This window comes from Chiloscyllium punctatum, chromosome 32, assembly GCF_047496795.1.
Source record: "Chiloscyllium punctatum isolate Juve2018m chromosome 32, sChiPun1.3, whole genome shotgun sequence".
NCBI classification, from domain to species: domain Eukaryota; kingdom Metazoa; phylum Chordata; class Chondrichthyes; order Orectolobiformes; family Hemiscylliidae; genus Chiloscyllium; species Chiloscyllium punctatum.
The window spans coordinates 21,612,971-21,639,210 of NC_092770.1; the positions used below are offsets into that span (position 1 = coordinate 21,612,971).

General features: G+C 43.8%; 1 protein-coding gene across 2 annotated transcripts in view; it reads left to right on the forward strand.

Moving 5' to 3' along the window:
• The first annotated feature begins 2,411 nt into the window (after positions 1–2,411).
• LOC140457979 (thioredoxin reductase 1, cytoplasmic-like) overlaps positions 2,412–26,240 on the forward strand; it is a 34,104-nt gene continuing 10,275 nt past the window's right edge. The window contains exons 1-9 of one of the 2 annotated variants that reach the window (XM_072551876.1): positions 2,412–2,574; positions 6,853–6,968; positions 12,050–12,122; positions 13,546–13,665; positions 16,726–16,868; positions 18,481–18,596; positions 22,255–22,480; positions 23,576–23,668; positions 23,909–23,985. In XM_072551876.1, coding sequence (XP_072407977.1) covers positions 6,882–6,968; positions 12,050–12,122; positions 13,546–13,665; positions 16,726–16,868; positions 18,481–18,596; positions 22,255–22,480; positions 23,576–23,668; positions 23,909–23,985 — 935 coding nt within the window. In that variant the 5' untranslated portion in view covers positions 2,412–2,574; positions 6,853–6,881. Of the gene's footprint in view, positions 2,575–6,201; positions 6,566–6,852; positions 6,969–12,049; positions 12,123–13,545; positions 13,666–16,725; positions 16,869–18,480; positions 18,597–22,254; positions 22,481–23,575; positions 23,669–23,908; positions 23,986–26,240 lie in introns of those variants that run through there. The other variant, XM_072551877.1, reaches the window with a different exon arrangement.

The window sequence follows — 26,240 nt, forward strand, 5'->3', positions numbered from 1 at the left end:
ATGGGGTGAAATAGGTTGAGAAAGATTCACCTAGACTGGCTCAACATTTTTGTACAGAAAACAGCTGCCTGAGTGAAGACCTAATTAAGTACCCGGAGGTCTTTCAGAAAGGTCTAGGGACTATCAAAGGAGCCATGGGCCCCTTACAAATTGACCAGGAAACAAGGCCCACCTGGTGCCACTTGCCCTACGTGCAAAATTAGAGGCAGAATTCAAGAGGCTGGAAAGTGAAGTAATCGTCAAACCAGTAAGTTTGTAGAATGGGCAGCTCTGGTTGTACCAATTGTGAAGTCTGATAGGTCAGTTCATCTTTGGTTTTAAACATTGGTAAATCACTGCTCACAGTTCGATAAATACCCAATCCCTCACGTAGAGGACTTGTACACAAAGCTGACATGGGGGCTGTCCCTCATAAAGCTGGACATGAGTTCTGTGCACTTGCAATTGCGGTTAGATGAGGATTCCCAAAAGTGTGCTACAATTAATACCCATAAGGGTTTGTACCAACATACAAAATATCATCAGCTTGCGCTATTTTTCAGTGGATTATGAAGAATATTTTAAAAGGTCTACCCCAGGTCACCATTTATTTGGATGATGTGCTAATAACAGGGAAGACCAATAAAGAGCACTTAGAGAACTTCGACATAATCCTTAGATGTTTCTCTAAGGAGGGTATAAGCTTTAGAAGGGAAAAAATGTTGTCAAGATTGGGTTACACCCGTTGGAAGATAAAGCGAGGGTGATTAAAGATGCCTTGGTTCCAACCTCTCTGCTGGAGCTTCAGTCATTCCTTGGATTAGTGAATTATTGCGGAAAGTTCATACATAACCTGGCCTCCTTCCTGACATCCTTACACCTACTATTGAAAAAGGGTCAGATTTGGAAATGGTCTCGTATCCAAGAAGTAGCCTTTAGGGAAGTGGAGAAGGAGCTATCATTGTCTCTGAGGTATTAGCACCCTCTCATTCCAAGCAAGAGCTGGCGCTGACATGCGATGCCTCCCCCCCCTCCCCCCCCCCCCCCCAACGGTATCAGGGTAGTGTTGACTCACAGATGGCACAATGGAGAGAAAGGCCCAATAGCTTATGCTTCCTGGACTTTGGCTGATGCAGAGTGTAAATATGCCCAGAGAGAAAAAGAATTTTGGAAGTCATCTTTGGTATGAGGAAGTTCCACCAATACCTTTACAGAGGTAAGTTTGGAATAGTGACAGACCACAAACCCCTGCTAGAGCTCCTCAAAGAGGTCAAAGCCATACCGCCCACAGATTCAGGTCGAATTCAGTGGTGGGCTCTCATTCTAAGTGCGGACAATGACAAGTTGGAACGCTGCCCAGGAGGCCGAGTAGCAAATATGGATGTCTTAAGCTGCTTCTGGCTGGGAGAGACATCACCAGTGGTGCCACCATTGGAAGAGGTAAAAACAATGACTGCAGATGCTGGAAACCAGATTCTGGATTAGTGGTGCTGGAAGAGCACAGCAGTTCAGGCAGCATCCAAGTAGCTTCAAAATCGACGTTTCGGGCAAAAGCCCTTCATCAGGAATAAAGGCAGTGAGCCTGAAGCGTGGAGAGATAAGCTAAAGGAGGGTGGGGATGGGGAGAAAGTAGCATAGAGTACAATGGGTGAGTGGGGGAGGGGATGAAGGTGGAAAAGGAGATAGGCAGGTAGGACAAGTCCGGACAAGTCATGGGGACAGTTACTGAGCTGGAAGTTTAGAACTAGGGTGAGGTGGGGGAAGGGGAAATGAGGAAACTGTTGAAGTCCACAACAGGTGGACTTCAACAGTTTCCTCATTTCCCCTTCCCCCACCTCACCCTAGTTCTAAACTTCCAGCTCAGTAACTCAGTAACTGTCCCCATGACTTGTCCGGAATTGTCCTACCTGCCTATCTCCTTTTCCACCATTGGAAGAGTCAGTTTTAAACTTTCTAGACACCCTCAGGTCACTGCTGATATGTCACACCACCAGGGAGAGGTAGAACCCAGCTACCATCAGTTCTGAGGAAGGGCCACTCCACCAGAAACACTAATGGTGATTTCTCCCCACAGATGCTACCATGTTCAGAAGCTGAACTTTTCCAGCAACTTGTGTCCTTGTAATAGGTAGAATCTCAATTACTTTGAAGACAGGTATCTCACCGGTGGTCCAACAGACAATATTCAATCAAGGTCAGTGAAATACAATATTCCCAGTAAGGATTTGACTACAGCCCAAATAGATTGTGTGAGTGATGAGGTGAGCTGAGGAATTCTGCTGAGTCATGTGGGCTTGGTTTTTTTTTGAAGATGGGGGAGGGGAAAGAGACGAGCTGATTCTCGCCAGTCATCACAGCAATGAGGTGTGCATGTGAGAGCGGCCAATGTGAGCTGGCTTCCAGGGGAAGTGAGCTAGACAGGTTGGAGTGTCAGTGATCACAGGCGGCAGAGACTCCTCCCCTGATGAGGTTGTAAAAAGCTGCTGGCTGGGATTTGTTTCGTCAGTGAGAGGGGCAGAGCGATTTGAGTGAAGCGCTCAGAAACCTTGCACCCGATGTGTTTGTCAGAAAGGTGCTGTCGGTGAGACTCAGCAGGTAGGGAGTTACATTTTGCTGTGTTCAGACTAGGGACTACGCAGTGAATGTTATAAAGACTTCATTATTTCCGGGGGGGGGAAAGCCATTTTTGTGTAAATTTTAAGAAAAGCACGCATTCTTTTCTTCTCTTAATGGGTAATGTTTTTTTAGAACCGGTGTCTTTTAGTCGGTGTGTGATTTAGGAGAGGCAGAAAGCTCTGAATCGTGTGTGTGTGTGTGTGTGTGTTTCAATGCTATTTCCGCAGGAGAGCGAGTTTGTGTGTAAGGGAAATCGTGTAGCAATATGGAGCTTTCACATTGATCACTGCCAGATTTAACCCCTTGCCTTCTCCAGCAGCAAGCTGTTGGCTCTCGCTAAGGTCCATATCTCGCACGTGTTAATTGCAGGGTTTCTCTGGGAAGACTGCACACGCTAACGGGGAAATAACCTGAGGGTTTTTATTTTCTAGATAGAGGGAACTTGCCCATTGAGACGTGAAGTCTGAAGCGCGCTGCGTATTCCACTTTCTTCAAATGCACAATCTGACCAGAACCAGCAGGGTTAAAAAAAAATGCAGCTTCGGAGAGAAATATTTGGTCTCCTCCCAATGTGCCTTTCCCAAGGAAGGGTTGAATTTGAGAGTATGGTTACATGTCGAGCTGTACAATGAAGGGTCGCTGCTTTGTACTGCATACTATATCGGAATTAATTTGCACTTCCTTTCTCTTGATAGTGACAAAGCAAAGATTGTCTCTACCAAGCAAGTGACAAGAACGAGTAGGCTAGAAAACCTTTTTTTTAAATCGAAGGTGGGGATGTTTAGGGAAAGCGAAGATCGCAGACAATGAAAACATTCGGCCTGTTGTGCCTATACTGGCCCTCTAGCCAATCGTCTGTCTTTCCTTCCTATTCTTTGTGACCTTGGTATTTTGCCCTACCCTGAGTGACACTTTCAATTCCCTTTGAAAGCTTGCCTGGAATTTCTCTTTAATACACAAACAAAGCATTCCTGATCATAACATCTCTCCTTTTTTATAAATATAAAAAAATTGTCATTAGTAGTCTCTCTGTCACTTGACCAATGGGACAGTTTAACTTGTCCAGCTATTGGTGAACTGGGTACAATGTTGAATGTTACGCCCTACTCAATTTAAAATGGAAATAGGTTAGCTGATTTTACATTGTCTAAATTTAACTGATTCCATTGTTAGCCACCTACTATCAATCAGTGCAAATCTAATTTTAAACTTACTCACCGGACAGAACTTTGATCAGCATGTTTTATATCCTTCATCCACCCCCACACCCTTCCTTCATTTTATTGAATGGGGAGAGATGTCAAGCTGCTCAATTACTGAGCACTAGCAAAGTTCTTATCAGTGATCTTTGTGCATGGTTCGGAGGAGGCAATTTCAATATGGAAATAAGTTCATGAGGAGTTCACTGATTTTTATCCCCAGGAAACTGTACTTATAGCCTCATAGTAGTTTTACAATATACTTTATTCATAAGTGCAAATGTTCCAAATCTGATCTGAAAAGTCTATGCCCGAGGAAAGAAATGAAACAAAACATTGGAGTTTTGACACTTTTAGCTCAAGTTGCAGGAAACAAAGGCATTTTATACTTGTACGGAAAACTATATTAATGTTAGTGTTGGGCACAGAAGCTCTGACTAGTGAATGAGGTCCTCGCTGTGAAATGTCTACCTGCAGGATCACATTCCCTTCTGTGTCTCTCAGAACCAGACCTGAAGTGGGATTGGTAGCAGCCTGAGATGACATCATCTGGAGTAGGGTGATTGGGAAGTATTTTAAACCCACCCACTAATTCATCAAAGGACTTATGAAAGAAAAGTGCTGGGCTTCTCCTCTCTAAGCAATATCCTGGACAGAATTTGTAGCTTTTTATTGTCTGAATGATTGATTTGAGGTGTGGGTCACTTCACTAGTTTAATTGTAAACTTTGAATTTGGGATTATTATCCCACGCTCCCCCTGAAGGAAGCTGCTCAGCTTATGGTTGAATTACCAGGAGGTAGGTACCCTGGTGGAAAAACTAGAACAAAGCAGTCTTTCTCCTAACTAAAATATTGCATCTAATAACCTTGCTAGCCAGTTTGATATTTTTCTGATTTTGTTTTTTCCCCCACTTAAATTCACTGTTCAGATTGTGTACTTTCAAATTGCTTTTTTACTTTCCAGTTTTTTAAATTCCTTATTACAGTTCTGCTTATGTGATTTTTGAAACTTAAATGTTTAGGCTTAGTCATGGTTTATGCAAGAATTCAATTGTGAAATAAGATCCTTTGATGGTGAAATAGAATATGAATGTTCTGTAAGTGTGGGAGTGAGTGTTCAGTTCCTGTATTGGATCAGATATAACTACATTTGTGGGTTTGTAAAACTAACACAAGTTCTGCCTGGGATATTAATATTGAGCAATTGGTTGAAAAGGTGCCTTTAAATGGGTAACTTTTTTAACACCATTTTATTTTGACTTTCAGTTTTATGGTTTTTTGACTTTGGATGTGTGTAAAAGGTATAGTTAATAAGTTTGCAGATGACACCAAAAAAAGACATTGAAGAAGGTTACCTCAGATTACAACAGGATCTTAATCAGATGGGCCAAGGAGTGGCAGGTGGAGTTTAATTTAGATAAATGAGGTACTGCATTTTGGAAAAGCAAATCTTTTAATGGTAAGGTCCTAGAGAATGTTACTGAACAAAGAGACCTTGGAGTGCAGGTTCATAGTTCCTTGAAAGTGGAGTCGCAGGTAGATAGGATAGTGAAGAAGGTGTTTGGTATGCTTTCCTTTATTGGACAGAGTATGGAGTACAGGAGTTGGGAGGTCATGTTGCGGCTATACAGGACATTGGTTAGGCCACTATTGGAATATTGTGCAATTCTGGTCTCCTTCCTATCGGAAAGATGTTGTGAAACTTGAAAGGGTTCAGCAAAGATTTAGATTTCCTACAGTATGGAAACAGGCCCTTCGGCCCAACAAGTCCACACTGACCCTCTGAAGAGCAACCCACCAGACTTATTCCCCTCCGTTTACCCCTGACTAATGTACCTAATACTATGGGCAATTTAGCATGGCCAATTCACCTAACCTGCACAAAGGATGTTGCCAGGATTGGAGGATTTGAGCTATAGGGAGAGGGTGAATAGGGTGGGGCTGTTTTCCCTGGAATGTTGGAGGCTGAGGGGTGACCTTTTTATAGAAGCTTATAAAATCATGAGGGGCATGGACAGGGTAAATAGACAAAGTCTTTTCTTTGTGGTGCGGGGAGTCCAGAGCTAGAGGGCATAGGTTTAGTGTGAAAGAGGAAAGATGAGACGTAAGGGGCAACTTTTTTCAGAGGGTGGTACGTGTATGGAATGAGCTGCCAGATGAAACGAAGGCTGGTATAATTGCAACATTTAAAAGGCAACATGGGTATATGAATAAGAGTTTCGAGGGATATGGGCTGGGTGCTGGCAGGTGGGACGAGATTGGATTGGAATATCTGGTCGGTGTGGACAAGTTGGACTGAAGGGTCTGTTTCGGTGCTGTATGTCTCTGACTCTCATTCTATAAATGGAGACCATTTCTTATTGTCCTGCTCTTGACCATTTCTATTGTTTTCCAATGGCCACCCCCACTCCAGTTTTCATAGAATCCCTATAATGTGGAAACGGGCCCTTCGGCCCAACAAGTGCGCACCCACCCTCCTAACATTAACCCACCCAGACCCATTCCCTGAACCTATTACTCTCCATTTACCCCTGACTAATGTACCTAACCTACACATCCCTGAACACTATGGGCAATCTAGCATGGCCATTTCACCTAACCTGTGCATCTTTGGACTGGGAGGTAACCGGAGCACCTGGAGGAAACCCCGCACAGGGCGAATGTGCAAACTCCACACAGCCAGTCATCCGAGGCTGGAATCGAACCTAGGTCTGTGGTGCTGAGAGGCAGCTATGCAAGCCACTGTGCTGCCCCTTTGCATCATTCAAAGGTATGAACATCTTAAACCCTCTGTTGTCTGAATTACTGTTTTGAAGTTTGGCTCCATGCAAGGTGGAAAGATAATGTATTAGGTAATCGGAGTTAAAATCAATAGATACATTCTGCACAAGCCTGATCTTTGGGCAGGGAGGAAACCATTGTTCTCATACAGCAATGCATTCTTTTTGACCATGTCAATTTCACAATTGTGATTTAATGGAGTAATTATAGGGAATTGGTTGTGTGAGGAGGAGAAATAGTGTTAACTTCTCCGTTAATTTCCCCCTCCTGCTGAAGTTTACGAAGAAGGCGTACCTCGGTTGGTGATGAATGAAGCTGGTGAAACAGAGGGACCCTATGACTATGATCTGATTGTCATTGGAGGAGGCTCTGGAGGCCTTTCAGCTTCAAAGGTATGGCATGAGTCACGGTGATGGCCCTCTTTTTTTTTTTGAGCCTGTAGTTTCGTACAAAGATTTGTTAATGTGTGAGGTGTCTGACACTGAACTGAGGTGAATGAATACAATCCATAATCTTTCACACCGAGGATCACTTGTAACAATGCACAGAAAATATGCAATAAGAGTATCCCACTCATGAGTATGGAATAACACCCAAACTAATTAAGTGAAGCGTGGATGGTGCTGTAATGCTAACATCACCATTCTGGTTGACTAAACTATTAGATATTGAATTCAGATTTTACCAGAGGTCTGGACTCTAATCTCCCCTAATGGTGACCATGTGAACCCTGTTGATTTTAAGTTCATCTGGTTCACTAACTTTTCTACCGGGGAAAAGAAGCTGCTTACCTTACTGCCCTGGCCTGCATGTGACTCCTGACTGGTGGCTAACTTGGATGGGCAATAAAGGCAGATCAAGCCAGAGATGCCTACACCCCATGAAATTAAAGAAAAAAGGTCAGGTCAACTAATATATTTTTGGTTACAATATTTTAAAGAACTTCTCGAGATCCTAACAATAGAGAGGCAATTAACTGAGTTTGGTTCTCTCTTTTTGAAAAAGTGATTTAAGACAATTGTAGCAAGAGGTTTCATGCTTTTTAAAAAATGGTCTGTTTGGTTTTGATGGTCTGAGACCATCAACTGCCATCAAAACCAATTACATTCATAAGACAACCTTTAGCAACGTATTGCCATCATTGTCCAATACAGCCTGCACGTCACATTGGCCCCATAGCAGGTCTCTGTGTAAAAGTCAGTCAAGACAAGCAGGTAGCTGTAGACCAGTGCGTGGAAAGTTTGCAAAAGTCATGCAACAGCTGAATGTGTCCACATTATGGAGGTGGTGAAGGAGAGTTAGAGCGACATGTGGCTGAATCCGGTGGAAGGGCTTCCAGTAAACTTCTCGTAGTGGGAACAGGTCAGGGAAAATAAAGGGAATTCCTAAGAGCTGTGGCATTAGTTTAGTCTCAGGAAAAAAAGTGAAGAACCTTTTCAGGGCCTTAAAGTGTAAAGGTGACTTTTCTGTTAAACAGAATGGGAGATTTTCAGGTGGCAATATTTTCTGTTTTAATTCTTGTGCAGTAGGATAATGTTTAAAGTGTGAAACCTTGTACTAGAATTGTCTTAATCATTTTTCCAAAAGAGAACCAAATTTGGAAAATTGTCTCCCTTGAGATCCTAACAAGGGAGAGCTTCTTTAAAATATTGTAATGAAAAATACACTAGTTGGCCTGACCTTTTTTGGCACCACCAAAATTGTCCCCATAAGACATAGGGAGCAGAAATTAGGCCAGTCAGTCCATCAACTCTTCGCCACTATTCAATCATGGCTGATAAATTTCTCAACCCCCTTCTGTTGCTTTATCTCTGTAACCCTTGGTCCTCTTGATACTTGAACCTATCTATCTCAGTCTTAAATATACTCCAATGACGTGGCCTCAATTTTTTTTTCTGTATTATTGAATTGAATTTTATTTGCTGGACCTTTTTTTTCAGTGATAAGTAACACTTAGCACCTGGAAACTAACTGACTGGAAATCTGAAATCAGGTACTTGCCTCTGAAAGCAGTTTTAATGGGTTTTCAGTATTTGAGTTGTCTGCACTTGCTTGAGACGCCTGATGTTAGTACCAGTCTCCTTCCAGAACTGGATTAGTGGTGCTAGAAGAGCACAGCAGTTCAGGCAGCATCCAAGGAGCAGTGAAATTGATGTTTCGGGCAAAAGCCCTTCATCAGGAATAAAGGCAGTGAGCCTGAAGCGTGGAGAGATGAGCTAGAGGAGGGTGAGGGTGGGGAGAGAGTAGCATAGAGTACAGTGGGGGAGGGGATGAAGGGGTCAGGGAGGAGAGGGTGGAGTGGATAGGTGGAAAAGGAGATAGGCAGGTGGGACAGTGCTCAGCTGGAAGTTTGGAACTAGGGTGAGGTGGGGGAAGGGGAAATGAGGAAACTGTTGAAGTCCACGTTGATGCCCTGGGGTTGAAGTATTCCGAGGCGGAAGATGAGGTGTTTTTCTTCCAGGCGTCTGGTGAGGGAGCGGCAGTGAAGGAGGCCCAGGACCTTCCTGTCCTCGGCAGAGTGGGAGGGGGAGTTGAAATGTTGGGCCATGGGGCGGTGTGGTTGATTGGTGCGGGTGTCCCGGAGATGTTCCCTAAAGCGCTCTGCTAGGAGGCGCCCAGTCTCCCCAATGTAGAGGAGACCACATCAGGAGCAACGGATACGATAACTGATATTAGTGGATGTGGAAGGCTCCTTTTAGGGCCTTGGATAGAGGTGAGGGAGGAAGTGTGGGTGCAGGTTTTACAGTTCCTGCGGTGGCAGGGAAGGTGCCAGGGTGGAATCCTCCCACTTCCTCTCTACCAAAGAGGTAGACATGGGCACATGTATGGGCCCCAGCTATGCCTGTCTCTTTGTTGGCTACGTAGAGCAGTTGATCTTCCGTAATTACACCGGCACCTCTCCCCACATCTTCCTCCGTTACATTGGCTCCACCTCATCCTCCTGTGAGGAGGTTGAGCAATTCATCAACTTCACCAACACATTCCACCCTGACCTTAAATTTACCTGGACTATCTGACACCTCCCTCTCCTTCTTGGACCTCTCCATCTCCATTAATGACAACCGACTTGACACTGACACTTTTTACAAACCCACCAACTCCCACAGCTACCTGGATTACACCACTTCCCACCCTACCTCTTGCAAAAACTGCCATCCCGTATTCCAATTCCTCCGCCTCTGCTGTATCTGCTCCCAGGAGGACCAGTTTCACCACAGAACGCACCAAATGGCCTCTCTCTTTAGAGACCACAATTTCCCTTCCCACGTGGTTAAAGATGTCCTCCAACGCATCTCGTCCACATCCACACCTCTGCCCTCAGACCCCACCCTTCCAACTGTAACAAGGACAGAACGCTCCTGGTGCTCACCTTCCACCCTACCAACCTTCACATAAACCAAATCATCTGCGACATTTCCGTCACATCCAAACAGACCCCACCACCAGGAATATATTTCCTCCCCACCCCTTTCCGCCTTCCGCAAAGACCCGTTCCCTCTGTGACTACCTGGTCAGGTCCACCCCCCTAAAACCCACCCTCTCATCCTGGCACCTTCCTCTGCCACCACAGGAACTGTAAAACCTGTGCCCACACCTCCTCCCTCACCTCCATCCAAGGCCCTAAAGGAGCCTTCCGCAATCATCAAAGTTTTACCTGCACATCCACCAATATCATTTATTGTATCCGTTGCGATCTCCTCTAAATTGGGGAGACTGGGCACCTCCTAGCAGAGCGCTTTAGGGAACATCTCCGGGACACCCGCACCAATCAACCACCGCCCCGTGGCCCAACATTTCAACTCCCCCTCCCACTCTGCCGAGGACATGGAGGTCCTGGGCCTCCTTCACCGCCGCTCCCTCACCACCAGACGCCTGGAGGAAGAACGCCTCATCTTCCGCCTCGGAACACTTCAACCCCAGGGCATCAATATGGAGTTCAACAGTTTCCTCTTTTTTTTTTTCCCCCACACCCCTCTCCTCCCCCCTTTCCTCCTCCTCCCTCCCCCCCCCCCCCCCCCCCCCCCCCTCAACTCAGCACTGTCCCATGACTTGTCCGGACTTGTCCTACCTGCCTATCTCCTTTTCCACCTATCCACTCCACCCTCTCCTCCTTGACCTACACCTTATTTCCCCCCCCCCCCCCCCCCCCCCCCCAATTGTACTCTCTGCTACTTTCTCCCCACCCCCCACCCTCCTCTAGCTTATCTCTCCACGCTTCAGGCTCACTGCCTTTATTCCTGATGAAGGGCTTTTGCCCAAAACGTTGACTTCGAAGCTCCTTGGATGTTGCCTGAACTGCTGTGCTCTTCCAGCACCACCTAATCCAGAATCTGGTTTTCCAGCATCTGCAGTCATTGTTTTTTTACCTTTTACCTTCCAGAGAAGTTTGGCTGAAGTCTAGACTGTGGTTTTCAGAGGGTCTGTTTTCTTATTTTCCCTGCCCCCTGCCCCCACAAAAAAGAAAATCAGATATCATGCACATTGGTTGTTATGTTTTAAAAATTAAACCTGATTAATTGACTAAAATGTTTTGGGGTTGTCACAGGCAGAACTAAATTTTCGGTGCTTATTTAATGGACACTAAGGCATTCAAATGCATTTTTTTTTAAATGTCTGGGAATGCACATTTTGCAAGTAAAGCCATTCCATCCCTCTGGAAAAGGATGAGGGCAATGAATATGCATGAGTGCAATTGGGGGTGCTAAAAGTTTTTTAAACAGTTGTGACCTTCCTGGGAGGATATGTACCACTTCATATGTTGATCTGAACTATGCCACAGTGGGATGAGTTGCATGAGGTTTGTTCAAGGCTGAATTAAGTGGTTTTTGTTTTACAAGTAGTTTTTTTGTTTTCACCTTACTAGGTTTATCAGGCACCAATGAGGCCATTCCTAGAGAACTGTCCAGTTTTGCCATCCTTACTCTAGGAATGAGCTCTTAGACCTGTGTAAGCACATTTGTAGACCCTTCAGTCCAACACATCCATGCTGATCAGCTATCCTAAATTAATCTACTCTCATTCGCCCTGAGGGTGTGCAACCAAGGCTCACTAAATGAGCTCTCATGAGACAACCCTCTAGGAATGAATCTTCCTTTTTTTTTTGAAGAAATTAGGCACTCCAATAAAACACAAAGTCTTGACCTTGACAGAATGGATGCGAAGCGTTTCTCTGGGTTGACCATTACAAGAATGTCTATTCAGAGACTGCTAACCACTTAAGATGAGTGAGGAGTTACTCCTTCATTCAAAGGGTTGTGAATCATTGGAATTCTGTTACCCAGAGGACTCTAGATGTTTAATCATGAGTATATTGAAGACCCCAGAGCTTTTTAGATACTGTAGTAATGTAGGGGAAAATGTTAAAGGGCCAAATGTAGTCTCCAGCTCCTGTTGTCGTGTGTAAGTACTGTGTTTTTAGTGGATTTTCCTTTTGCTACATGACTAAATATGCATTGTGTGCTCTCTTACTCAGGAAGCTGCCAAATATGGGAAGAAAGTTTTGGTCTTGGATTATGTTACTCCCACACCTCTTGGGACCACATGGGGTAAATGTTTACTAGTTTTCTACAGTTTAAAATCATGCGAAAAAGTAATTTTAGATTTCTAAAGATTTTGGCTAGAATCATTCTAGTGTTTTGGGCATTAGACAAATGTCCTCTCCTGAAGGACATAAGAACTGTTTGAAGATGAAAGCCAGCAATCCTTTTTGGTTTTGCTGTTGACTGTCCTGAGAACCACACGTTTTTTTTTTGCAATAGAGTTGCTGATCTATCTGTATGCCTGATGACAAACTTTCTACACTGTATTAGCTCTTAACCAAGTCTCTCCTTCTGAAAGAAATCTATATACTTAATTTGCATTTGAATCCATAATAACTCCCTCCACTATCATTCCTGATGAGTTTATGCTCAAAACGTCGACACTCTAGCTCCTCAGATACTGCCTTACCTGCTGTGCTCTTCTAGCACCACAAACCAATTCTGATCTCCAGCCTCTGCAGTCCTCCCTTTTCTCCTTCCACCACCTACCCAGGCTGATCAATTCTGTTTGATCATTACTTCTATTAGAATGTTTCTCAATGTTTGTTCTCTCCCACTTGGCCCTGCAGCTTTTAAGACCTCCGGCTCCATCCTGATATGCCTTCAGTGTGACCGGTTTGTGATATGGGTGGGCAATAGAACCTCTGACTCCATGAAGTAGGGGTGTCCTGATGTCTGATGTGATGAATCCATGCAGAATGCTATCCAGTGATCAATCATGTACTGAAACCTTCAGGATGTATACTTGCAAGCAAAGCCATTGTCTCCCTCCTGGAAAAGGATGAGTGCAGTGACAGTAACACTTGCCCCAAATAAATTGAAAGCCAGTGCACTGAGGCTTCACTGCCTGGAGTGTGTCTTGTCACTCTTTGTACAGACAGTGACACTGGGAATATGTGAGCTAATGGTCTGACCCTTTGCAGTCCTTTATTGACTCTCTGGAGGAAGAGACACTTAACACTGGCAGCTGAGCTTGCAGAATGGCAGAGGATGACGTTGTGGGACACAGTTAATATCTGGAATGCATTGCCTGAGGGGGTAGCAGATTCAACAGTTTTTTTTATTTCAACTATAACATCCAATCCCATTTGGAAGTAATTGCAGAGTTTTTGCAGAGTAATTGGAGAAAAATTAGGACGACTAATGCTACTGAAAGAGCCAGCATTGGCCTGCGAGGGCTGATTAACAACACCCTGAATATGGTGTGCTTGATTCTGGCTGCACTGCTGGTTGGTAGGATTCCCAATGAGCAGCATGTGTTGAAAATTTGACTCTGGAGTGTTTTTTTTTGTTTTGAGGCTGAATCTGCTTAAATATTTCTAAATTTTGAATTTTTGTATCTGAAGTTTAAAAACATTATGGAAAGTCTGTGAAATCTTTGTTTGGAAGTTTGTTTGACACTTTTTTATTTGTTGCACCCCTTTATCAGGTCTTGGGGGGACATGTGTCAATGTGGGTTGTATCCCCAAGAAGTTGATGCATCAAGCTGCAATTCTACACCAGAACATAGAGGACGCCAGGACATTTGGCTGGACGTTTGATGAGAAAGGTCTGCTCATCGAAGACTTGTGACACTGTGATTTGTGTATCAGAGAATGCTTTAGTACACTGTTCGTGTTTGCTATCATTGTGTATCCAAGCTTGTTTATTGCAATAGAATTTTTCCCACCCTCTTTCCTGTCTCTCTTTGCCTTGTTGTTCAAAGTCTTATCCAAGCTACTACGTACTCCACTATTCCAACACTGTCTTCTCCTGAGCTCACCACCTACTTCCACCTCTCTAACTGGAACTGTCCAACTTTACTCCCATAATCTGAAATTTTACCAGCTGCCACTTATCTGTTAACCCACTGCTTGCCAGCCTACAATTTTTTCCACCTTGGGACCCTTCAACCACTTGGCATTAATGTCAACTTCACTGGTTTCCAAATTTTCCTCCTCTCGCCTCATCCCAGATCCAACTCTCCAATTTGGCACTGTCATCTTTACCTGCCCCACTTGTCCATCTTTCTTCCCGCCTATTTGCTCCACCCTCCTGATCAACCTATCACAGTCTCTCCCCTACCTGCATCCACCTATTGCTTTTCCAGCTACCTTCCTCACCCATCCTGCCCCGTGCCCCCCACCCCACCAATCCTCCTATTTATCTCTCAGCCCCATTCCTGGCCCCACATGCCTGAGGGAAGGCTTATGCCCAAAACATGGACTCCCCTGCTCCTCAGATGCTGTCTGACCTGCTGTGCTCTTTCAGTGCTGTACTTTTCGACTCTGACTCTCCTGCATCTGCATTCTCGCTTTCTCCCTTGTCAGACTTCCCATCAATTTTCAGTCATTCTGCTTTTAAGGCCTCACCCTCTTTACCTCTGACGCACTCCCAACCCTGTTCCTTTGAGATGGTGCTGGGTCAGTTTTGGCGCCTCACACATTCCCAGATTTATCATCGATAAATTGGCGGCTTTCCTGTCTATCAGCTGTCTGATTGAAGGGGAGTTGAATCCTCCCTTTTTAAGAAGTTGGGGGTTGGAGGAGGCAGGTTGCAGAATTCTAGCTTTGTTTTGAGTTGAAATAGGACATTCTCTTGTTCTTCCATTACACTGAATCAATGGTGCTTAGTTGAACAGTATACCTCTGGTTCTACAATCCCAAATTGGATGTACTCTTTAACTGTGGAGCAAAGCTTCCAAAACTTCAAATCAATCTGGAGGGACCAATAATCCAACCCTCTAATGTTCCTGCAGATAGTTCTAATCAAGTCGGGTTCCAGAATAAAATCCAGCCTGATTTTAGAATTAAATTTTGGTTAATAGCAGGTATGTAGTTTTAAGGCTGCAGAATTTCTTTACTGCATGTGGCCAAAAAAAGTTTTCTAGCTAGAACCTTTTTTAAAAAAAAAAACTTCGTTATACCCATAAGACTAGTTTAATTGACTTCCCAATGTTGTCAATTATGATTTCAAATCCAGAAAAATTACACTTTTCTGAAGTATTTACTTTTAATGTAGCTGGTTCTCAGATCTCTTCCACAAACTGATTTTATCATCCTGATAAATACAGAACAACCTTGATTATCCAAATGAGACAGGCATGGAGTATTTTTTTTTCAGATAACTGAGTTTGAATAACAGATTATTTGGATAATGGATAGCATTTTTACCAGGCCCTTGATCTTGTTGGGATAATCGATGTTCAGATAATCGTGGTTGTTCTGTACACAAAGAGCTTGGCCTTCTTTTTTTTTTTCAATCCTTTTTGTAATGTGCAGATTTTAAATACTTGTGGCCTGGAAGTAAAACTAAAACATTTTCTACTGCAGTAACTGCCTTTTCTATACTTTTTTTTTAATAAGTGAGAAACTACACTTATTGACCCTGGTCAAGTTTCCTCCAAATTGCCCTGCTCTGTCTTGGTTTTCCAAACTAAAATCAACCCTTTGGATTAAACCCAAAACATGTCCATTGGCTTTCTGTTTACACTAAACCAGCATGTTACAAATCTTCCATTAACACTCCATGGTGCTTCTGCACTTGCTCGAGCAACATTAGCCCAGTGTCTCACATGTCTGAAAACAAAATGTTGGAGGTCATGCAATCTCTATGGAAAGAGGGAAAGGGAACACTAAATCCAGATGACACTTCATCAGAAGTGATGCCCTGATTCTCCTGCTCCTTGGATGCTGCATGACCTGCGCTTTGCTAGCACTACGCTCTTTGGTACTTCAGCACTGGCATGAACTGTGGGGGGGGGGGAGGGGGAGAGGCACTACTTATGCAATAGTTGAGGTGTGAGAGAGGGCGCTAATAGTGCAGATTAAGTGGCTGGAATGTGAGACTGTCAGGACCATGGTGTCTCTAATGGGAAAGAGTTCCACTGGAGTAGGACAAGGTCAGAAGGGACATGACCGAGAATGCAACAAGTAAAGCTAAGAGGAGAAATGGGAGGGAGCTCAGTCTGAAGGTGCAGAACTAAGTCCAGAAGGTTGTGAAGTGCCTGATCTGAAGATGAGATGTCCTCCAGTTTGTGCTGTGATTTTGCTGGAGCATTGCAGAATGTCTAGGAGAGAGATGGGCAAGAAAGTTGGGGGTCATGCTCATACTCTAAAAGTAGTTACCCAATGAAGAGTTAACATAGCTTGTTTTTAAAATGCTTCAGAAAAGTAACCAACCCCTTTATAAAACTTTAAAATCCAAACTGTTGATATGATGTAACCTTTTCATCAGCACTATTCCAAACTGTCACTCAAATTATGGCAAAGGGAATAGGTTCCTGACCTTCCAGTATTGCTACATTTAAAATTTTGGATGACTTTTTTTGTTCAGAGTTCTGACTGAGACCAAATTGCTAAAGGCCAGTATGTAGTATATTTGTTAATTTGAGACTTATCAGCTGTGGATGCAAAGGATAATGGTGTCTGGAAGAGTTTAGGAAAATTGGGAGCACCCTAAACGAGTGTCCAACTCCATAATCTATTGCAAACTACCTCTGCCTTGTTAAACTTTGTACTTTCTTGCATTAAGAGAATTATAGTCAAATGTTACAATGACTTGCCACGGAGTTCTCCTCTTGGGCATAAAGATTCTATTCAAAAGTAACATGCATTTGTTTTCTCAACAGTTCACCATAATTGGACAGCTATGAGAAATGCTATTAAAGATTACATAGGCTCCTTGAATTGGGGCTACAGAGTTTCTTTGAAAGACAATGGTGTTACCTATGTGAATGCTTATGGAGAATTTGTCGGCCCTCACAAGATTAAGGTACTAGCTCCATGAATTGTAAATGCACCAAATTATTTCTCTTAGTGTTAGTGAATGTATCTAGTGAAACCAACCGGGAGTTTAACTTTTAAGCAAGATGTTTCTGTATTGATCGCCTCAACAAATCACCCAGGGTTCTTGGCAGTGCCTCACAACCAGCTTAAAGGGGCAAGAATGCCATTCTCTCCAAGCTTCCCATCTTGACTTGGACATCCATTGCCATTCTTTCCATTTATTAGGTCAAACCCTGGACTTCTGCATCTGAGTACTGGAAGTAGCCTTAGTGACAATTCCAACACCTTGACCTTGTTACAGACTCTGTATAATTGGGTTGGGTCTTGCCTTCTTCCATCCAATGGATTCATCTGAATGCATTTAGATATGGACATGTTGGCCAACCCAGCATCCAGGAGATGAGTTATCGTGAACTATTGCCAATGCGTGGTGTGCTGCACGCTGCTTTTGGGGATGGATCTCTGGGATGTTTGACCCAACAATAGAGTTCCAAAACAAGGTAGCAATTTGAGGTTGTGTTCCTGTGCATCTGCTGCACTAAGGGCTAGTCACTGCTTTCTGTGACTTGATTCCCTTTGACAGACTTGCTTACCTTCAGTCTTTCAGATTGACCATTATGAAGCTTTAGTGAGTCTGAGCAGATGTAAAAGATGAACCCTGGTCTCTCACCTGAAGTGGCTGGAAAGTTACAGCTCTCTGCTACTGGGAAATCACTTGCTTTTGTGATGGACTTGTGCCTTTGTTACTATTGCTATCTTCATGAGGAATGCCTGATCACACCTACCTTTCAAACAGTTGTAGGAATCCCAGAGATATTAATGCATTTTGAGCCCTTGAACTGCCAGCAGCGCTGAGAACTGGTCAAGATTATATCAGTCTTGTGTCAACCCCTGTTAAATTGGGAGCCTCCCCCACCCCACCTTCCAGTTTGCTGACCCCATTAATTCTCATTGTATTTAAATGAGACTAGCACACAATGAAGATTTTAGAGTGCACTGTGGCCTTCTTGCACTTTCCTACTGAATTGGACTGTTTCATGGCAGATTACACCATTTTAAGCAGTAAGTTAAAGTACAACTTGGCTAATTTTTTTAAAGTGCTCAATGGAAAGTACCTTTTTATCAAATGTGACTTTTCGGGGGCATTTTAGATTTGAAGGAAATGCTTGGAATGCTACAAATAGAGATGGAAGAGGAGATCTGTTCTACCCTTCAGTGAGATCACTGTTGACCTGTGACTTCATTATACTTGCCTTTGACCCATCTGTCTACATTTATTTAAATTTGTTACTCTAATTTATTATTTCAAACCAGGGGCCACTTGTACCAGAGTCCTGCAATCCCTCTGGCATGAGGGGTTTCCCAATTTTCCTCCAAGATCTGCTTCAAACTTTGGACTACATCCCCTCTGGTTTGAGTTAGTAGAAGTTAATTTTGATCTCTCTTGTGTCAAGTTTTTAATAAAACTTTTTTTTTGATCAAATTGTCCCTTGACCACCTAGATTGTAGGGAGTAAAACCTCATTTTGTTTAATTGTGTCCTGTCCACGTATGACCATTATAAACTTCTAACTGAATCCTTTTGCCCTCTTTTTATAGGCAACAAATAAAAAGGGGAAGGAGACCTTTTACACAGGAGAAACATTCATTGTAGCCACTGGAGAGAGGCCTCGGTACCTGGGAGTACCTGGTGATAAGGAGTACTGTATCACAAGGTATGGCTACTAACAACCAGTTATCAATTATTGGTATTTACACATGAATACAGTGTGAGCAAGAAGCAATAAACAGCTTGTCAGGCAGGAGCAGAATAGTTCAAGTATAGTTCCCAGTGTCATGATTTGGGTGGCCAAGTGGTGTCACAATGACCAGCTGTGGAGCTTACCAGCCCCCATCCACATTGATGGGTCTTCTCTCCTCCATCACCCCCCTCCCCACCCACTTTTTTTCTTCTCTTTCAGAGGGGCTGTGACCATTTTAAGCCTCAAAATGGAGTCCCGTTTGGGAAGAACAGTCTAGGCCAGTACTAGACACTGGATTCGAAAATATCACCACTGAGAATTCCAAGTTGGCACCTGCAGGATAGAAGCAGCCATTACTAGGGAGAGGTGGCTAAGCTCAATGCAAACTGGAGGAACGGCATTTTATCTTCCGAGTAGGCACGTTACAGCCTGCCGGTCTCAACATTGAATTCAACAACTTCAGATGATCCCATCTCGATCCCTCTGTTTTCATTCTGCTCTGTAATTTTATTTCATTTTATTTATCATTTTATATTTTTTCACTTCTGTACCTCTATTTCTTGTCTCTTTCTCTTGTTCCCCACTCTGTCATCACCTTTTTCCCTCTCCTCTCTTCCCCCTTTGCTACCCATCTCCGCTGTTTTCCATTTTTCCTCTGCTTCACCCATCCTCCCCCACATATTTTGTCATGTAGCACTGGCTTCAGCCTTGGTCGTTCACAGCTCATAATCTCTCTATGCACTGTCATTATCGCCTCTTTTATTGCTACCTTTGCTTCTGGAGCCATGACTCCCCTTCTCTCATTCTGGATTAGTGGTGCTGGAAGAGCACAGCAGTTCAGGCAGCATTCAAGGAGCAGCAAAATCAACGTTTTGGGCAAAAGCCCTTCATCAGGAATAAAGGCAGAGAGCCTGAAGTGTGGAGAGATAAGCTAGGGGAGGGTGGGGGTGGAGAGAAAGTAGCATAGAGTACAATAGGTGAGTGGGGGAGGGGATGAAGGTGATAGGTCAGGGAGGAGAGGGTGGAGTAGATAGGTGGAAAAGGAGATGGGCAGGTTGGACAAGACATGGGGACAGTGCTGAGCTGGAAGTTTGGAACTAGGGTGAGGTGGGAAAGGGGAAATGAGGAAACTGTTGAAGTCCACATTGATGCCCTGGGGGTGAAGTGTTCCGAGGCAGAAGGTGAGGCGTTCTTCCTCCAGGCGTCTGGTGGTGAGGGAACGGCGGTGAAGGAGGCCCAGGACCTCCATGTCCTCAGCAGAGTGGGAGGGGGAGTTGAAATGTTGGGCCACAGGGTGATGGGGTTGATTGGTGCGGGTGTCCCGGAGATGTTCCCTAAAGCGCTCTGCTAGGAGGTGCCCAGTCTCCCCACCTCCCTATTTCCCCCTTTTTTTTTTTTCTTTTGTAGCTTTGACAAAGGGTCAGTTAGACTCGCAACGTTAGCTCTTTTCTCTCCTTGCAGATTCTGCCAGCCCTGAGATTTTCCAGCATTTTCTCTTTCGATTACTAGGGAGACATTGGCATAAGATAAAAGGGCAAGTTTTAAAGGAGATGAGGCTGGAAAGTGCTCAGTGTGCTGCCAGAGGGTGTGATGGTAATGGATACAGTAGCAATGTTTAAGATGCATCTTGACAGATAAATGAATAGGCAAGGAGTAGAGGCTATAGCAGCATAGAGGTGAAAGGCATAATGTGTCAGCATTGCCTTTTTGGGCTGAAGGGCCTGCTCCTGTGCTGTACTGTCTTTATTCCATTTACTTTGAAATTAGCCAGATTATAGATTAGAATCCCTGGATTGTGGGAGGAAACCAGAGCATCTGGGGGAAACCCACACAGACAGGGAGAATGTGCAAACTCAACACAGTTGGCTTAGGCTGGAATCAAACTCCCTGATGCTTTGAGACAGCAGTGCTAACCACTGAGCCACCATGCTGTCCTTGCAGCGAGAGAAAGAGGGACATTATCGCCTTAAAAATCCAACAGAAGCAAATCTGCCATCTTTTCCTGGTCTGGTTTCCATGTGACTCCAGACCATTTTAGAATGGCTACTTGGTTCCATTCAGAAAGCTGCTTGCTTCCACCCCTCTTTTAAATTTTTCAGGGTGGTCAAGAATGCTGATAAATGCTGCACCCACATTGCACAGAATGCTTTTTAAACCAGTCTGCCCCTCAATGAGCTGTTGTCTGAAAATACCAGACTGTTCACTGAATTCTGCATCTGATTTCCATCAAAGGAAGCAGTTAATCATGCTCCAGTAATTGTTACAGTAGTTCCCAGCCTCTTCAGCTTGAAAGCAGCCATCACTGAAACAACAGCACACCCACTTGTTTCAGCTGAGCGGATTGCTCGGTTGATCATAGATTTTACTATGGAATGGTAGCAATGCAGACGGTGATCATTTTGAGCCCCCTCTGTTACCCAGCTGCCCCTCCACCTACACACCCATCTCTTGCATAGAGGTTGGCTTTTCTGGCCTAGTCTGACCACAGCCAGTTGCTGGTGGCAAGAGGAAAAAGTCACTCCATCATAAGAACAACATGGTGCACCATTCACCTGGTCTCAGTCCGGTTTTTAAACTGGGGCAGCAATGTTATCCACTTTGCCACCTTCCAAATGTCTGATTGTGAAGAGCACTTTATAAGTGAGGATGTTTCCCTTTCTGCTTATTTTCACTGCCCATTCTAGTGATGACTGCATTAGGCAATGATCCATATTGGAATGGTGGGGAACTGTAAACCCAGAGATACTGTTTTTAGTGAAGACATGTTCATTCCCACATCATGGGAGTGGGATATACTTTAGAGTTCAATATGGGTCATGAGTTTGTAGCTTTGGTCCAAATGGGTGGCTTACCCAGTAGAGCAGTGATGTCTACAGTAATTGTAGCTGCTATCCTTGTCAGTTTTGAAGTACCTTTAGTAATTGTTTTAAAATCACAACTGTTCCACTTTGCTGAAGATGAGCAATTTAGATATCATTAAAATTTGAATGGCTAGGTACAAGCTACAGGAACTACTTTCCCATTCCCAATTCCCATTCCAATGTTAAGAATAGGTCATTCTCCAACATTTGGGAGAGTAGGAGGTAATGCAGGTAGGGGGTCTGTCCCTGGTGTCCCAGTGAGTGTTTAACCCTGCCATTGGCATCACTAAATGGATTTTGTCTTTTTTTTTTCCCCCCATTTACTGTTGGAACTGGCTGCTGCATTACAACAGTGTTTTTCCTTCAGCTGTATGGCAGCATTTCAGATCATAGTCTGCTCTCGCACAGTCAGGATTCTATTTGGCCTGACCCTCCTGAAGACCAATTGCCTCCATCCTATCCCTGTAACTCTGCATTTCCCATGGCCTTCTCACCTGGCCCAGACACTATGGGGTAATGCAGCATAGCCAATCCACCTAACCACATACCTTTTGGATGGTGGGAGGAAACCACAGCACCCAGAAGAAACCCATGTCACTGGGAGAACATGCAACTCCATGTAGATACTCACCTGAGAAAAGCATTGAACCCTGGTGCAGTGGGGCAGCAATACTGACCACTATGCCATCTTCAAAATGTCTGATTGTGAACAGCACTTCATAAATGAGGATGTTTCCCTCACTGCTTTCTATTTTCATCACCCATTCTAGTGACGATCTCTTCTCACTGCCTTACTGTCCTGGGAAGACCTTGGTAATTGGAGCATCCTATGTTGCATTGGAGTGTGCGGGGTTTCTTGCTGGAATTGGGCTGGATGTGACTGTGATGGTTCGTTCCATCCTACTGCGGGGATTTGACCAGCAAATGGCAGAATTGATTGGAGACTACATGGAGACCCATGGGGTGACAATCATTCGGCAGTTTGTACCAACTAAGGTAAGCTTTGTAACTGTTTCTAGCTGGGGTGTGCATCAGATGGCGTTAGGGCAGTGCTGAAGATTGCTGTTAATGTTTGTTATAGCTTATAAAGTAATGATTCTTAAACAGGGTTTATGTTGGAGATTGGTGCTTATTGTAAGCTGCTATAGTCTCTGGTTAGGAAATCCGGAAGATAGCTCTGATTTTGAAGGAGTCTGATCTATTATCTGCCTCCAATAGACTCATAAAGCTTATTGCATGAACGCATTTAAATTGCATCCAAAATAAAAGCCTCCATTTTGGATTCACACATGGCAGGTCTATAGTTAGACTCAGAACTTTTTGGTCCATCATTCCTAATTACCTCTCCCTGGATATTTCAATTTGAGTTCTGTTTGAGGGGGCAGGTGTTTCCTCCATTTTCATTTGGCCAATATTTTATCAACTAAATCACTTAAAAATACTCTGGTTACTACCATTAGGTGTGGCAGCTTGTTGCATGCAAATTGGTTGTCAAACTTTTCTTCCATTTTTAATCTTTTGGTTTTGTTTCTGGAGGAACCTGGTTGTCACAACTTGTTTGGGAGCTATGTAAACAGGTTCACTCCTGGAGAGCAATCCCCCCTGGGTATGAAAGGCTGAGGGGATCAGATGGAGGTTTTCAAAATAATGAGTGGGCTAAGTAGAGGTAGATGGGGTGAAGCTGTTCCTGTTGTAAAGGCAATGAGCATAGACTTTATTGATTTGCAAGAGTGAGAATTGTTCAGAGTTGGGATCTGGAATGCACAGTTTGGAAATGCAGTAAAGACTGGTTCAATTGATCCATTCAAGCAAGGGTTAGATGGTTTCTATCCAAATGTGCAAAGCTGTCGGTGGGGGGGGGGGTGAAGCAGGAGATTAGCACAAAGTAATGCTTCCTTGAATTTGTGGTGATGGGTGAATGGCCCCTGTTAGTGCCAAACTTTTTGGGTTTTTTTGTAGTACTTCTAGTACTTTGGATTGGATTTAATGTTCAAGTGAATTGTATTGTACAGAGAAGTAAAATCGCCATGAAGTGGCAGGATGTGATTTGTTTTTGTTCGAATAAAGTTGCTTGTATCCTCCTGTTTGTAGATTGAGCAAATTGAAGCTGGAACTCCAGGGAAGTTGAAAGTAACAGCTCAATCCACAGATGGCACAGACCAAATGGCAGAGGAATATAACACAGTAAGTGATAAAGGATGAAACTCTACTGTTTGTCAGTAGAAGCAATTGTCTGCCTGGATGTGAATAACAGACACCGATCAAAAATTGTAGCTCAGTATTTGACCCAGTTGCTCAAGACTGCTGTTTCTCTTGTAGCTGAGCCATCGTGTAAATGAAAAGTTCTATTCATGTTGTTTTTTATTAAAAGTCACTTGCATTGGAATCCTTTTTGTGAAAACGTGTGCTGCTTTTTTCCTCAAGGTATTACTGGCAATCGGGAGGGATGCCAGCACTAAAAATATTGGCTTGGAGAAAGTTGGAGTAAAGGTCATTGAAAAGTAAGATAATACTGTTTGCTTATTTATATAATGCTGGTAACAACGGTTTCAATCTTCTGTGGAGAATGTCATTCTTCAGAGCAAATACACCATTATTTTTTTTTTTTTTGCAAATATTCACCAGATTCTAGTCTGTGTTCTAATCAAACTTGCTCTGTAAACTGTCAGTTTTTTGTTTTGCGCCCTCAATCCCTCCATTCCTCCCCGCTTTGCACCCCCCCCCCCCAAGTGAAACATTTAACACTCATTTGAGTGAATACTCAACACTAGTTTTATTTCAAAGCTACTTTTTTCTCTAGCATTCAGATCACATGGGTTTGTCCCTTTTTTTTTCTTTCGAAGGCAATTGCAGTTGGCCTTTTTAATGGCATCTGTTAAATGGTAGCCTGACACATTCCCTTATTATTATTGCCTTGTTTGCGGGAGCTTATGTGAACTGGTGTTGTGCTCCCTGCACTACAACAGTGACTATGTTTTCATGAAGTATTTATTGGTTGAAAAATGCCTCTGCATGTCTTGTGATTCAACAAGGTGCTACATAAATCCAATCTGGGCAGGATGAAATGGTTAAGCCCGTTTTGAAAAAGTCTCCATTAAAGAGCAAGCTGTAAATGTGCTTTCAGCTGTTCAAATGCAAAATGTTCTGACTCATTAATTTGGCTTTGTTTTTAAAATAGTGAGGTGACTTTACTGTCTGTGTCGTGTCTGAAGGAGTTTTCTTCCATAGCTTTGCATTTTGACACTCTCTCCTGTTGACGCCTTAACCTCTATTCCCATTGCAACTTGTTCATCTCTCATTGGTGATTTATTCTCAAATCTGACTTGTTTGGGTTGGGTTCTCCAGGGAGAGATTGACAGCCGGTACTAATGCAGTAACCATAACATTCGTTTAGGCACCTGTGAACTGCTGTCTCTCCCTCCGAAATATTGTCAACGAAGACTGTATTGATAACATGAAAAACGTTTTTTTTGCACAGAACTGGTCCTTCAGCCCACTATGTTGTGCCGACCACTGATCCTCATGTATGCACCCTCAAATTTGTGACTATATGCACATCCAGTAGTCTCTTGTGTCCCCAATGACCTTGCTTCCACAACTACTGCTGGCAACGCATTCCATGCTCTCAACTGTGTAAAGAACCTGCCTCGACATCCCCTCTATACTTTCCTCCAACCAGCTTAAAACTATGACCCCTCGTGTTAGTTATTTCTGCCCTGGGAAATAGTCTCTGGCTATCGACTCTATCTGTGCCTCTCGTCTTGTATACCGCAATTAGGTCCCCTCTCCTCCTCCTCCTCCTTTTCTCCAATGAAAAAAGTCTGAGCTCTGTCAACCTCTCTTTATAAGATTAGACTGGACTGCCTCTAGTCCAGGCAGCATCCTGGTAAACCACCTCTGAACCCTCTCCAAAGCATCCACATCTTTCCTATAATAGGGCGACCAGAACTGGACGCAGTATTCCAAGTGCAGTCTAACCAAAGTGTTTTTTTATATATAGAGCTGCAACAAGATCTCACGACTCTTAAACTTAATCCCCCTGTTAATGAAAGCCAAAACACCATATGCTTTCTTAACAACCCTGTCCACTTGGGTGGCCACTTTAAGGGATCTATGTACCTGCACACCAAGATCCCGCTGTTCCTCCAAACTGCCAAGAATCCTATCCTTAATCCTGTACTCAGCTTTCAAATTTGACCTTCCAAAATGCATCACCTCTCATTTTATCCAGGTTGAACTCCCATCTGCCACCTCTCAGCCCATCTCTGCATCCTATCAATGTCCCGCTGCAGCCTACAACAGCCCTGTATACTGTCAACGACCCCTCCAATCTTTGTGTCGTCTGCAAACTTGCTGACCTATCCTTCAATCCCCTCATCCAAGTCATTAATAAAAATTACCAATAGAGGCCCAAGGACAGAGCCCTGTGGAACAACATTCACCACAGACTTTCAGGCAAAATATTTTCCTTCTACTACCACTTGCTGTCTTCTGTTGGCCAGCCAATTCTGTATCCAGACAGCTAAGTTCCCCTGTATCCCATTCCTCCTGACCTTCTGAATGAGCCTGCCATGGGGAACCTTATCAAATGCCTTGCTGAAATCCATATACACCACATCCACAGCTCGACCCTCATCAACTTTTCTAGTCACATCCTCAAAGAACTCTAAGGTTTGTGAGGCATGACCTGGCCTTCTCAAAGCCGTGTTGACTGCATTTAATCAAGCCATGCTATTCCAGATGGTCATAAATCCTA